This window comes from Vipera ursinii (genome assembly GCF_947247035.1).
Source record: "Vipera ursinii genome assembly, chromosome: 1".
NCBI lineage: Eukaryota > Metazoa > Chordata > Lepidosauria > Squamata > Viperidae > Vipera > Vipera ursinii.
In genome coordinates, this window is record NC_139512.1 from 320547449 (window position 1) to 320562596 (window position 15148).

The 15148-nt window shown below is 37.1% G+C and overlaps 1 protein-coding gene across 1 annotated transcript; it reads right to left on the reverse strand.

The window, feature by feature from the left end:
* Nucleotides 1-633: 633 nt before the first annotated feature.
* On the reverse strand, nucleotides 634-13412 carry EIF4A3 (eukaryotic translation initiation factor 4A3). The gene is made up of 12 exons (XM_083357417.1): nucleotides 13148-13412; nucleotides 11250-11322; nucleotides 9949-10015; nucleotides 9678-9740; nucleotides 7994-8126; nucleotides 7388-7468; nucleotides 6720-6861; nucleotides 4132-4270; nucleotides 3855-3970; nucleotides 3174-3281; nucleotides 2714-2841; nucleotides 634-1369 (listed from the first exon to the last, which is right to left on the reverse strand). The coding sequence occupies exons 1-12, from the start codon at nucleotides 13311-13313 to the stop codon at nucleotides 1353-1355; spliced, it is 1233 nt and encodes a 410-aa protein (XP_083213543.1). The 5' UTR covers nucleotides 13314-13412; the 3' UTR covers nucleotides 634-1352.
* Between the last annotated feature and the right edge of the window lie 1736 nt (nucleotides 13413-15148).

Here is a 15148-nt window from a genome sequence, read left to right on the forward strand (position 1 = left end):
ACTGTGGCCATGTAAAAGTGGCATGTATAGGTACAATCCTCAGGACTCAAAATTGCCTACCACGTATTAAAAATTCAGAGTAGGGAGATGCATTGTGCTATAAATGCATTTCCCTACTCAGGACTAACTTGCAAAGTTCCATCAGAAATTTTAACAATTTGGCAGCTATTGGTTATGTGTCATCAAGCTATTTACTGATTCTACTGGTCATATAAATGTTTTTGTCGTCTTTTAACTAGATAAACAATTTAAAGTTAAGGCTGTTTTGGGGTCAAATTGGATTGGAAATCCTTAGTCCTATATTGGTAGGGGTAACCAATAATCATTTTAAAATTACTGCAAAATCAAAATTTTGCATCAATAGTGTGCAAAAATAAGTATGCTGGTTAGAGTTCAAGAGATACTAAGAGTATTTTCAGAAAAGATAGCTTGAATTTAAAGTTTCTGGATGATCTGTATTATTATGATCATTTGTACTATTCAAATGCACATTGGTATGCTTGTATATTTAAAAGAGAAGATAGAGAAGCAGGGTAATATTCTCCTGAATCTTGACTGGCAGTCTAGAAAACCAACTTACCAAGTAATATGTAAATAACAAACATTTGTTAAATAGTTGAACATCATTATTTATTTATTTATTTTAATTCCATTTATATCCCGCCCTTCTCCGAAGACTCAGGGCGGCTTACAAGCTTAGCAGTAATCTGCTTTAAATTTGTTTTCTATATTTAAAATGAAAAATCTGAAAATTGAAAACTTTTTAAATATTTAAAGTGGTTTAGTGTTAAACCCTTTTCAACCAAACTGCTGCTATAATATTTTTAAAGTTACACTCGAATTCATACGGTAAAGAAGAACTTATATATAAACTTTAATTAGCACTTCATTTTGACTGTTTAAGAATCTGAAAGATATTTAAAAAAACAAATCCCTTTACTTTGCTAATTAAAGGGATAGAGGAAGAAAAGAAAGCAATTAGCTTTAACTATCAAAATTGAATGGACAAATTATACGAAAACACAATTGTTTTAATTAGGAAAAAAAGCAGAAAACAGGATGACAATGAACTTATTTACAGAAATGCTTCTTTACAATCTCCATCAGGAAAAATCCATTTCCTAGGTTTCTGCAATTACACAACAAAGGTAAATAAAAAACACTAAGCACTTTGCACTGCTTCCAATATTATTTTTCACCAATCCTGATTAGCAAATGCCTAACCATTTTAAAGTTACACTATTATGGTTTTCAAGCAGGATCAGTAACAAGAAGAGTTCCAAGCAGCTCTTGTGCACTGTTAAAATAATGTATCACAGGTAAGAGGACCTTCTCTCTTCTGTCTAGTTTCTTCAAATAAGGTCAGCAACTAGATTAAAGAAAGAAACAGAACCGTGGTGTGAAAATCATAAAAAGATGGCAGGTCTTATGCAAATTCTCACTCCAATACAAAGAAAGCTACTAAAAAATATCAATCGATCACATGGCAGGCAGCACTCAGAAACAGCTTACAAATTGTACAAATTCAAGATTGTACATTGGCTAACCGAAAAGACCAAAGTTGACTCAAACTGTGGACCTATTTAATTTGTTGGGTTCAGATTAAGCAAGCTCTGCTAGCTAACATTAATATTGTTAACTTGCATGGTTTAAAAGTGTAACATGCTGTTGTGATTCAGGGTCAGCCTGTGGGTTCGGCAGTTGGGTCGGACGACTCAGAGGAGGAGGAGGGGGGTGTTGAAGAACTTGCTGATGATGGCCTTGAGGCTCCGCAGAGCCCTCAGCCAGGCCCCTCCCACCTGGTCACGACGGAGACCCAGCTGTGTGAGCCTGACAGCGTGGATGAAGATGACCCACAGCTGGCCCTGTTCAGGAGGCAGTCAATCAGGAGTAAACAGAGGAAGGCAATGGGGCACCTCGGAAGGAGGCAGAGAGAAGCCACGCCCTGAACTGTATAAAAGGGGAATGTGTGGGAGGGCTGGTTTGCTGAAGGCAACCGCTTGATTAGTTCCTGTTTCATAGCTCCTGTTTCATGGTTGGTGTCTTGTTTTGCTGTTTTATGTTAATAAATTTGGCAGGCTTAATTCCAGCCTCTTGCCGTTTGTAAAGGGGTTGTCCCTGCCTTTTCTGCAGGGCCGGTAGCAGGCTGGTACAGAACACATGCTTTGTGAACAAGGCAATTGTTGTTTGCTAAGTTATTAAAGCATGAGAGTGCAATATGTGCAGCCAGTCATAATTTGGATAATACTTAAGTGAAATATAACTTCAAAAAAATCCTATTAAACTGGCCATTCTTTTTGTGGATTTAAGTAAATTCAGTCAAAAGGAAGAATTCCTTTCAGTAGAAGAAATTTGGCCTTGCTTTGTTCTCCTGAGCAAGCAGGATAATCAGTCGTTTTTGTTACTGTTTGGGCTGTTTATGTTTATTCTTAATTTGGTGCCTAACATTGCTGATGCACTAAAGACCTAGCTGCTGTGGTTCACTGGCAGAAACATCTAAAGAATGGGTAAAAAGTCAAAAAGGCAGCATTTAATCCTCTTAAATGTATCTTGTTTTGCATGCAACGTTTTTCCTCACCAATGAACTGAGCATTATAATGTCTATAAAATCTTGTTCCAGTTTTTGACAACGCTGTGAAGTAAAAGGTTTAATTATATGATTTTTCTAATATGCTGTGGTTAACCATCTTCTACAAGAAATTAGGACACTTACCGTTCATTGGCATTTCATCAATCTGGGTAGAATAGTATTGCTCAATGTCTCGCAGGATACGAATATCATCATTCTTTACAAAGTTGATTGCTACACCTTTGCGACCATAGCGGCCTGATCTACCAATCCTGGTGGGAGATTCAAAACCAATTAACATATGAGAAGCCACAGCAACTCACATTCAGTGCAGAATTCGTCTGTGTCCTTTATTGCCCATGGCAGAACCAACTACAGCAAAGAATTTTTGTGTCAGCCTGGGCAACTGCTTATCTTATATAATTAAAGGCAGAAGCATATTTCATTTTAACTTGATAGGACTGCTAGAAAATATCATTTCCCCCCTCATTTGTTCTTCAGATAATTTTATTACTCAAACATTTAATGTTTTATGAATACATTTTAGAAAAATGATTTTAAAAAATTAAGAATTTTTTCTCTGGAAATATACATGTATGCCTACCTGTGTATATACAACTCTCTGTTGTTGGGCAAATCATAGTTAATGATCAGGGATACTTGAGGAACATCCAGACCTCTAGCCCAAACATCTGTAGAAATTAGAACTCGGCTGTAAAAAGAAAAAAGCAAATATTGGACTAAAAGCAAGAATTCTTCAGAATTTGAGAAGTAGTAATAAACCCTTCTATTTTTATCTGTGCTAGCACAACTTAAAACACAAGGACAAATTTACCTACTCACAAAAGTGATACAGTGGATTGTACAATATTTACCAATACCAGAAATGGCACTTGAATAAAAACCTAGACACCAGGCTCATCTCAAACACAAAAAATAATAAACTCTGATAAAAGCTGACCCAGAACATTAGCTGTCTTTGTAAGATACTTTGATGAGCTAGAGAAATACAAAAAGAGATGTACTTAACAATCTCATGTCACTCTCAAGCAACCATTGAGCAAAATCTAGAGCAAGGGTCCCCACACCCTTGTCCGTGGAGCAGTACCGGGCCGCGGCATGTCAGCAACCGGTCTGCACTAACAAGCAAAGCCACATCTGCGAGATGCAGGCAGCACACAATGGAACCGGTCCCTGGTGCCCAAAAGGTTGGGAACCTCTGATCTAGAGGATGGTTTTGAATTGTATTTTGGGAGAGTATTGGGAAACAAAAGTGCTGTCTTACCTTGCCCCAGATCTGAACTCTTTCATAATGGACTCCCTTTCCTTCTGAGGCATGTCACCATGCATTGATGAAACAGTGAAGTTGGCTTCTCTCATTTTCTCAGTCAGCCAATCAACCTGATCCAGGGATTAGACACAATTAGTTATATACTGACATGGTGTAATCTAGAAAAAAAAGAACTTTCTCTATAATGCAACATGCATCTAATTCCACCCATTTGTTAACTTGAACAGAAATCATGCAATATTCTCTTGGAACATATACTTGGCTGACATACCTTCCTCTTGGTATTACAGAAGATGACTGCTTGTGTAATAGTGAGCGTATCATACAAGTCACATAATGTATCAAACTTCCATTCTTCTCTCTCTACTGCCACAAAGAACTGTTTGATCCCTTCAAGAGTCAACTCATCACTAAGAAAATGGAAAATATATCCAAATTAACCTTGTTTACTATATAATTAAAGCATTTTTATTTTACTCTTCAGTCAAAATGACTCCCAGAACTGTTTAAAACAGCGTTTCCCAACCTTAGGAACTTGAAGATGCGTGGACTTCAACTCCCAGAATTCCCCAGCCAGCTATGCTGGCTGGGGAATTCTGGGAGTTGAAGTCCACGCATCTTCAAGTTCCTAAGGTTGGGAAACGCTGGTTTAAAAGAACAAATAACAAGACACATTCTAAATGAAAATATTGGGGAAAAGGGGGAAAAAGCATATTCAGGCAATTATCCTTAAGCAACAGCCAGCTGAAAATTAGCAGGCTACTGGCTGAACAAACACAGTAGTTCTTATTTCCACTCCATTCCATTCCTCTCTCTCTTTTACTGGAATATAAGTGTTGTAAAATAGTTGTAAGAAATACTCTAATGGATCTATCAAACATTAAATTTTGAAAACAAAAACTTTCATAACTGAGTAATTGTTTTTACAATGTTTTAAAACTGAGGAAAGAATTAGAGAAGGTAGGCAATCCAGTATTAAGCATTGAATTGTTGCTCTGGAAATTAAAAATTAAGAGCTCTCGATACACTATGGTGAAGATATGCTACGAAATTTCTATTTTAGCCATGAACTTATTGATTGCATGAGGATGTCTCCACCACATTTATAAAGAAGCAGAAAGTTTCTGTAGTTATGCATGTCCTTCAAACACTACAATGGAAATAATTACATTCATAGGTAACAAAAGCAATGTTCAAAATTTATCAATTTCAACTGGTCATAATTAGATTTAACCAGTTGTGTAAGTTTGGACAACATAGCAAACATTAATTAAATATATTGTTCTAGTTTAGATCTGAAGTATTATCAAATTCAAAACTTGACGAGATTGCTGGAGGTGTATTGCAATGGAGGTAAGAGAGCAAGAACAAGTAAAGCATTATGGTATGAACCATTACAAAAGGGTGGGCTGGGTCTTCCAAATGTTAGAAATTATTGGGTAGCTAATCAATTAAGGGTGGTCCCAGATATTATAGCAGTACATAGATATTTATTATGGAGCGATATAGAATTGAAGGAATTAAGGGAAATAGGCGATCCTATAGAAACATATTGGTTTAAAAAGGATATTAAAAATTGTTAAGAGAATTCAAAATCCCCTTTTTTTAAAAAATGATGTAATTATTGGAGGTATTGGTTAATGCCAGGAATTTCTCCTTTAACACTGGTGGTAGAAATGGAAAAAGTCCCTATGATTGAATTGAAAGATTGGATTAGTAAATTAAAAAAAAATCATATATATACATGGGAAGACTGGAAGAACAAGATAAGGAATATAATACAATTAAAGAAGGTTTTATCAGATACTAAATTGAATTCAATACAATTAGAGAAATGGATAAAAAATGGAAGAAAAATTTGAGGTGAAAGATAGTTAACAAAATTTTAAATAATTATAAAAGAAAGTGAGGAAAATGAAGTACATATAGGTAAAGGAAGAATTGGGAAAATATACAGAATATTAACTGAACTAGAAGATCAGGCAAAAGGTTTAAAATTAATCTGGGAAACAGATTAAGGAGAAATAAATGATAAAGATTGGAAAAATATTTGGAACAGAAGAGTATATAAGAATATGTCAGTGTTAAGGAAAATGGACATAAAGTGATATGGAGGTGGTACCTAACACCATGTAAATTAAATCAAATAAATGTTAAATATACAAATATTTGCTGGAGGTGTGAGAAAGAGATTGGAACATATAAATATATGTGGTGGGATTGTGCTAGTGCACAAAAGATATGGGACATGGTGTTTAGGGAAATTAAAGAACTTTTGAAGGTAAATTTAGATATGTCACCGAGAATTGCATTACTGTTACTGGTAGAAAAACAAGATATAAATGAAGCAAAAAAGGAATTGATTGTAAATTTGATAATAGCAGCTAGATTAGTGATGGTTAAATATTGGAGACAGAATTGGGTTATTCAAAGAAACGAGTGGTATAATGAAATATGGAATATGGCAATAAATGATAAATTAACAACAGAAATTAAATTTAAAAAAGGGATGATTAAAGTAGATAATTATCATGAAATATGGGATGATTTTATAAAAACAGTCTTGGTGGAAGGCAAAGGGAATAAACCTGCTCAAGAACATATGCTGTTTTGGAGGGGATAAGGGCACAATTGAAATATATTGTATATTGTTAGTTGTTATATGAGAAGAAATATAGGTAATAAAAATGGTCTCCAGGGATGTGGGTGCACTGTAATATTTGTATTTTTATATTGTTTTTATTTAGATTTATATGTGTTATCTTTGTATTATTTGAATATTTTTTTTAAAAAAAAATTCAAAACTTGACATAAAAGGAAGCTCAACATAAGCTGGAACATAATGTTAAAATTACTAACCGTTTCACCAGAATACGAATAGGATCAGTCATAAATTTGTTGGTCATTTCCAAGATCTCATGTGGCAAAGTGGCACTGATCAGAACTACCTGAGTGGCTGGAGGAAGGTATCTATACACATCATAAATCTGTTCTTTAAAACCTGTATAATGCAAATAACATAATAAATGATAATAAAATATGGAAGCCTTTTTTATTTTGCTTCTATGCATTTGAAAAATTGCTCTAATTTGCTCTATGCCCAAAAATTATGCTTGCAGTTTAATGCAGGCTGGTACTCACTAGAGCAAGGCTTCTTAACCTGTGATCTGCAGACTCCTGAGAGGGAGCGATATCGTCACAGGGGGTCTGCGAAGGCTTGAAGAAATGTTATGATTTAAATCTTAAGTCTTGAGTGTCCATAGCCATAAAAGGTATTTAAAGGGGGTCCAAGGGGAAGAAAAGGTTGTTAACCACTGAACTAGAGGCATCTGACATTCAACTCTAGTGTTAGCATTTGGCAACTGATAGGATATTTATTTGTCATAAAAAGCTACCAAAACTGGTGCAGATTTAATTTTGTCTATAACAAAAACTCCATAACTACTAGACTCTGTATCCTTTAAACTTTTTCATGTTTTATTTTTTAAAAGAGAGCTAGAAACATTTGGGATTTATATTTTCTTTACCTTTATTGAGCATTTCATCAGCTTCATCCAAAACCAACATTTTGATAGCACGAGTCCTTAGACTTCTGCGACGAATCATATCTGAAAGATTTCAAATTTCCACCAACAGTCACCAAAGATATTAAAACAACTCCTTGTCCCACAGACTGAATACTCATTATTCCTCTGGACATCAATCCTAAATGGTATTATTTCGGAATATGTCCTGAAAAGCTTCTGGGGCAAATTCTCATGCAAATGTTTATGTGTTTCTGAAGTAAAGCTGGAAGAATCAGAATCAGGAAGCTGGGAGCTTAGCTGGGAGCAAATGGGAAGAAAATTCAAAATCTGCAACAAAGGAAAAGACAATGCCTGCCTCCTATGTGAACTGGGAGCTAAAGCCAGATATGGCCTTCAGGCTATTTACTAACCACAACTGGTCTAAAATAATTAGCAGTTATCTTTCCAGATAGTTTCCAAATATAAAGGTCAAGGAAATTAAGTAACAAAACAATTTTGATTCAAATCTAGAGTATAAGGTAACTGAAAACTATCGTAGTCCAAACAGAATTTTAACCAAAGCATTAACTGTGGGCATGGTACTGTACATAATAATTATATATTCACCAAATACACGACCAGGTGTGCCAGCAACAACATGTTGTCCATAATCCAACTTCCTGATATCTTCGCCAACATTGGTCCCACCAATACATGCATGACATTGGACATTCATGTAATCACCAAGAGCAAGCAGCCCCTGTAAAAATGAGTCCATACATTATTTAGGAGTTAAGAATTCTAACACCTCCTGAAATGTAATTGAGGCAGTAGTCCTAATAAGAACCATGACATCTGTAACAGTATACAAACAAAATGAATAGGCAAATCATCATAAATGTGAATCCATTCTCCCTGGTGCTATTAAACATATTGTGCAAGAGTACCACAACATGCATTCTCTCGTTCCCTAGAAGACCTGCACAAAGCCAGTGCCAGAGGCGATAGGCTGGACAACTGAACTGACATTGAGGCTACTGGTGTACCCCTGTAGAAGTTTTGTATAGAATTATGTGGATTGTGTGTATAGGTTTACTTCTATCATGTTCTCATCATGTGTTAAATAAATATTTCTCCCCTTCTAACTTGGTGCTTGATTCATGTCTCTCTATTATTATAATTTGTGTCTGGGTTCTTTTTTAAAAAGATAAATTGCCATATGACATTAATTTATTGTATTTGTATCTTGGGTTTCTTTCACCATGGTACTCAAGATAAATTCTGCTAGGTACTGCTGAGAGCAAGCTATGCATGTGTCCTGAGAGTTACCAATGCTCTTAGCAGAGGCAGCTCAAGGCTATAGGAATCTGGGGAAAAATTCCTGTTGATGGGATGTTAGGTGTTTATCTGGCTGTTAGAGCCAGTACATAATACTGCTCACCACAATGCCAGCCTGGCCATTGTATATCTGGGAGTGACCTCAAGGAACAGCAAATAATAATTTTATAAGCATGAATATGTTATATCACTTGTTGGAGAGATTGTGCCAAAAGAAGATTCTCCAACACAACCACAAACCACTAAGACTTCAATCTAATAGTACAGGGTTTTTTCAACCTTTTCACCCATTGTACCATTTTTAGGATATGGCAACATCCGAGTACCACCAGTTGCCTAGCAAGGTGTCAAAAACTCGACCAAAAAAAAAAAAAGGAAAAACAGGTAATCCTCAACTTACAACAGTTCAAGTTACAATGGCACTGAAAAAAGTGCCCCCCAAGCCATAGCTGAGCAAGACACCTGCCTGCCCAACGGCGCTCTTCCTCCTGTCTGAGGTTTTCATTGTTGTGAGCATTTCTGTTGAGGATTGGCAGCGGACGTGGGGTGGGGGGGTGTTTGGTCTTTATTCTCCCTGTCTGCTGGCTGGTTGAAGCAGGTTTTGGTCACTTCACATGACCCTGGGACACTGTGACCATCCTAAATATGAATCAGTTGCCAAGCATCTGAATGTAAATTACAAGACCCTGGAGATGCTGCGACATTCCTGGCACTTCCGCTGAGCCCTGACAGCCCTGCAGCTCCAGCCGTCTCTCACTCAGGCTTGTGCGGTGCTGCCACTGGTTCAGCTCATTCCCCTCCCCCGCTACCACTTTACCACTGGTTGAAAAGCCCTGTAATAGTACATTCCGATTCTAAATAGGCATTAGTGAGTTCAGGCTTTGAGTTGCAACTTGGAACAAAGAAAGAATTGGCCAGGGATTTAAGTGATGTAATATTCTTTTGCAAATATTATAATCCAACATTCATTTACCTTCTGAATTTGTACTGCCAACTCTCTGGTAGGTGCCAAAATTAATGCCTGGGTTTCACGAACCTAATTGAAAGAATGAGATTAGTTATATAACATTCAATAGTGTGATCTCCTCCAAATATGTATTTTAAATCTCAACTGCTCTTTCTCAAAGTAATATGTCGTAGAATATAATCCAAAGGGTTGAAGTCTTTGCTCCATAAGTTAATTTAATGTTTTCACTCAAAATAATATATGCATCTTCATAAAACAAACATATTCCAAAAGTTACCTGGATATCCAGACATTGTAGTACAGAGATGGAAAATGTTGCTGTTTTGCCTGTTCCAGACTGTGATCTAAAAAGAAACAACTGAATAGCTAAATCTGATTAAATACAAAAAAAATTACTACATGATATAAGATTAGCTTTGTATGGGTCTATTTAAGGGGCCTTATATTTGTAGTGAAGTCCATGTTTGCTAATGCTGATTAGCAGTTAACCATCTGATACACTATTTGTAGATATTTTCAAATAAAATCTAGCTGATTTAGGTTTACCCAATTTATTAACAAGAACCAAGCTTGCTATGACTTATATATAAATGCGTAACAAAAAAGTTTTCTCATAAATGTATACCAATGAATACTAAAATTCTGTTGTCTATGACATAATGGAATCTAAGTGATCTGGTCAATTTTCATATATATAGCTATCTAGTCAGTAAAACCTCACTGAGTTCAATGAAATTTATTCCCATATGTGAATTAGAATTGCAACCAAATTTACTACACTAGAAAAAAAATCATTTTCTAATGCATACAGTTAAGTTCAAAAAATTAAAATTAAGGTTTGATATACATAATAAAGTAGTCCAGTAACACATATACAAGGACACAGCCAAATTTACTGTATAGTTCTATATCGTTTAACTCTAATATCTATCGTTGCATAAACCCAAAATTAAAATACCATGAAGCAAAATGTTCTTCCTATAAAAACACGTAAAGATTAGAGTATACCTTGTAGACATTAGATAGAAAAAATTAAACATATTAATATATTTCTGAAGATAAACATGTGAAAAAACCAAAAATTCTGACAAGCGTCAAATACAACAAATGAACAAATTAATGATTATTCACAATGAATGACGAAAACTTAATTACTCAACACAACTAGTATTCTCATTTTTAGCTACCTTAACAAAACTGAGAAATTGTTCTCTACTTTTTAACTGGAGAAAAATATAATTAAAACAAAATGAAGATCATTTGTTAAGGGATCACTGACTACTACTTAGAATTTTGTATAAGATCAATCGTATTAATGGAAGTTATATATTACCATTTAAAAATCTAAACGACTGTGAAATTGCAGTATATATACTTCTGAAAAGTCATTCCATGAGTTTAGAAGGACTATTTTTGATTAGAATTATACCATTAAACGTATGTTAAATCTCTGCTTCCAAAGAACTCATTGCTTAATATTTATGAGTAAGAGACATCAAGAACAGTTTATTTTTTAACTATCAAGATATCACAAAACATACTCTTCAAACTTTCCTTTTAGAATATAATTCCACTTACTGAGCAATCACATCTCTTCCTTTAATTATCTGTTTAATTGCTCTCTGCTGGATAGCTGAAGGTTTTTCAAAACCTAGAAAAAAAATTGTTTTTAGATTACAATTTAGATTTTCCCTCTACAAACTAAACTATCAAAACTGACAAGTATTATAGTAAAGAAACATGAAAAAATGCAATGAAAACTAAACATACATTATTCAAAGTAAGCAAATAAATAGGCTCCATAACACTTATTTTAAATAATTTTTAGTAACATTAGGGCCTGAATCTAATGGGAGGGCTACTTTATTTTAGGATATCATTAGGTAGCTACAGCCAGAATCAAAAGTAATACAACTCCAAGGCTGCAAAAATATAATCTGTCTAAATAAATTTGTTACTGCTCTTGAATAAAGAACTTATCTAGTGATCCTACAGAAATGACCAAAGGATCTATTCCAATTATACCAGCAGGAATCATCTCTGCTGGTTTTCCTGTCTTTTTGCAGCTGAAGTTTATTACCCATGTTATAAATTTTATACTCAGAATTTCTTTTTTTAAACAAGCAAAGTATACTGCCTAGAAGAGAACCATTCCTGAACAGCTGCTTTAGGCTCTAATGCTATATCTCCAAGGCCTGGAAGATGACTTTCTCTTTTGGTACATCAGTGCTTGACAAAGTAACATTTACCCTATGTATTACAGGTTTATCTGGGTAATAATAATGGAATCTAACTGACCTCTAGATTCACGTAATATGACAAAACTTCAACCCACTTAGGAATTTACCAGGAATGTGACTGTGTTGGCAAAAGTTCAAACTACAAATCTCATTACCTCTCCATTCAACAAATACACTTCCTTTAAAACAGAAGGACAGAATCGGAAGCGAGAATGGCAGGCAGGGCTTCAAACATCTGCAGATTGCTCGGGGGATTATTCAGAAATGCCATCAACGGAGGCTTCCATAAAAATGATCAACAAATACCAGAGGGAAGCCCAATAATCCAAGTCTGACACTGACCCTTCCTGGCTCCATTTTCATAGCGACTACATTTTAGGGCCCAGCTATCCTGGAACGAAGGACGTGTGAACAGGACTACAGAATGTGTATGTGTAGTTTAATGAAGAGAAGGGTGAGGGGGTGACATGATAGCGGTGTTCCAATATCTCAGGGCCGCCACAAAGAAGAGGGAGTCAACCTATTCTCCAAAGCACCTGAAGGCAGGACAAGAAGCAACGGATGGAAACTAGTCAAGGAGAGAAGCAACCTAGAACTAAGGAGAAACTTCCTGACAGTTAGAACAACTAACCAGTGGAACAACCTGCCTCCAGAGGTGGTGAATGCTCCAACACTGGAGATTTTTAAGAAGAGACTGGACAGCCATTTGCCTGAAATAGTATAGGGCAGGGGTCTTCAAACTTGGCCCTTTTATGACTTGTGGACTTCAACTCCCAGAATTCCTCAGCCAGCAAAGCTGGCTGAGGAATTCTGGGAGTTGAAGTCCACAAGTCATAAAAGGGCCAAGTTTGAAGACCCCTGATATAGGGTATCAGGGTAACCCTGATATAGGGTATCAGGGTAACCCTGATATAGGGTTTCCTGCCTGAGCAGGGGGTTGGACTAGATGACCTCCAAGGTCCCTTCCAACTACTACTTCTTCTTCTTCTTCTTCTTCTTCTTCTTCTTCTTCTTCTTCTTCTTCTTCTTATTATTATTATTATTATTATTATTATTATTATTATTATTATTATTATTATTATTATTGGCGGAGGAAGCGAAAAAGCAGCTGGACAGCTCTCCCGTTCTTTGTCGCTCTTGATCCTCCTTCGCTTCAATTACCGCTGTCGGAAGTTGCGCGGCCCCACAACTCAATCCCGCTTCCCCTTTCTCAACCCATCCCTCCAGCCTCCTCACCGTAGGCGTAGATGCCGCGCAGCAGGTCCTCCCGCAGGCCCATGGTATCGAAAGTGGGGGTGACGTCCACCTCTTCGCTGGTCTCGAATTCCACCTTGGTCATGTCCTCCTCCTTCAACAGCCGCTTCCGAGCGGAGCCCGTCACGCCTCCCGTAGCCCCCGACATCGCTTCGCTTGGCTTCTAGGCCCTGGCCACCGCGCAAGACCGCCCGACTCCCGCCTCTACGAAGAAGGCTCGACGTGCCGAAAGGCCCGCTCTACGTAATTCCTGCGAGACAACCCCGAAGCCGCGCGTGCGCTTTTGCCTCTCTTCCGACGCGCCCTTGTGACGCACAGGCGGACGCCGAACGAAGCCCTACGCTCGCTATCTTAGAGTAGAATAGCGTAGAGTAGGGATAGGCAACCTCGGCTCTTTTATGACTCGTGGACTTCAACTCCCAGAATTCCTGAGTCAGCCGTGCTGACTCAGGAATTCTGGGAGTTGAAGTCCACGAGTCATAAAAGAGCCGAGGTTGCCTACCCCTGGCGTAGAGTCTTTCTTAAGACAAGGATGTTTAGTACCATTCTACTTTTCCCCATTCCAGTGCGGAAGTGAGAGCCGTCTACAGCAGGGGTCTTCAAACTTGGCCCTTTTATGACTTGTGGACTTCGACTCCCAGAATTCCTCAGCCAGCGTGACCAGCTGAGGAATTCTGGGAGTCGAAGTCCACAAGTCATAAAAGGGCCAAGTTTGAAGACCCCTGGTACAGTATTGAAAACAATTGAAAGTGCAACGTGGGCTTAGTGAGCATATAGTTAAAGAGCAGAGGCTCCAATTACTATTTTTAAAGTTTGTGACCTAATGAATTTGATATATTTTAAACTGCCAGAAGAGTATTGTTTCTTGCAGAAAGACAGTTTGTCTTTTTTAATGAAAGTCTTACTTTATGTTAGGTACTGAGAAAAGTGGCTTGAGAAATACATATATATAAAACTATATCTGAAACTCCTTAAAAGAAGAAAAATAGTATACAAGGAATTAATGAAAAAGGCACTTTCAAACCATATTTTTGAATCTACTAATCTCAGTATTGCACGTTGGTAAACTATATGAAAACATTTGCCTATTGCATGACAAACATGATTGTAATATTGCTAATCAGAAACTGACTTTCCTTAAGAGTGAGATACTGCCTATATCAGGGGTGTCAAACTCAATTTCATTGAGGGCCGCATCAGCATTTCGGTTGCCCTCAGGGGGCCGGTTGGGTATGGCCAGGGTGGGCGTGGCCTACTGGGTGGGCATGGCTAGAGTGCATATGGCCTTCTGGGTGGGCGTGGCCAGCTCTACATCGTTCGCATCAAGGGTGCCTATGGGGGCCTGGGCAGGAGTGGGACAGATCTGAGGGTCTCTGGCAGAAGGAGGGTCTCTGGGCCAGGGCCAAGGCAGTGGGGGCCGTTCCCTCACTGTTTCCAGGATGGCTTCGCGGGCCACATGAAACCACTTTGCGGGCCGGATCTGGCCCCCGGGCCTTGTGTTTGACATGTCTGGCCTATATCTAGCAATAGATCTATGCAGGCATCAATTTTTAAAATTGTATTTATTAAAATTTAAATAAAATTGAGCACCTAAGGATCTCAATGGTTTTAAATTAAAATAATTAAAACAATCTTTTCTAAAACTGAATTAAGAATAAGCATCAGAAATATAAAAAATAGAAACATATTTGAATAAAATAATCCACACATAAAAAATTCTCCCCAAAATAATTACGTTTTTACACAATTCATTCACATATAAGATGTGCTGAGAAATGATAACTAGGAACTGGGATCACTTAGATTTATAGCTATCTGAACCATTTTTTCCCCATTTTTTTAGATTTTAATATCCCACCTTTATTATTTTTATGAATAGCTCAAGGTAGCAAACATATCCTTTTTCTCCTATTTTCCTCACAATAATTTTATGAGGTGAGTTGGGTTGAGACAGAGAATGACTGGCCCAAAGTTACCCAGCCA

What these genes read in the sequence shown, in the direction of transcription:
- EIF4A3 (XM_083357417.1), bottom strand. Translation starts at nt 13,313, where the DNA reads ATGTCGGGGGCTACGGGAGGCGTGACGGGCTCCGCTCGGAAGCGGCTG. An exon ending in GGAAGAGATGTGATTGCTCA is followed by an intron (nt 10,016 to 11,249) that starts GTAAGTGGAATT and finishes GTTTCTTTTTAG; the next exon opens with ATCACAGTCTGGAACAGGCA. An exon ending in CACACCTGGTCGTGTATTTG is followed by an intron (nt 7,469 to 7,993) that starts GTGAATATATAA and finishes GAAATCTTTCAG; the next exon opens with ATATGATTCGTCGCAGAAGT.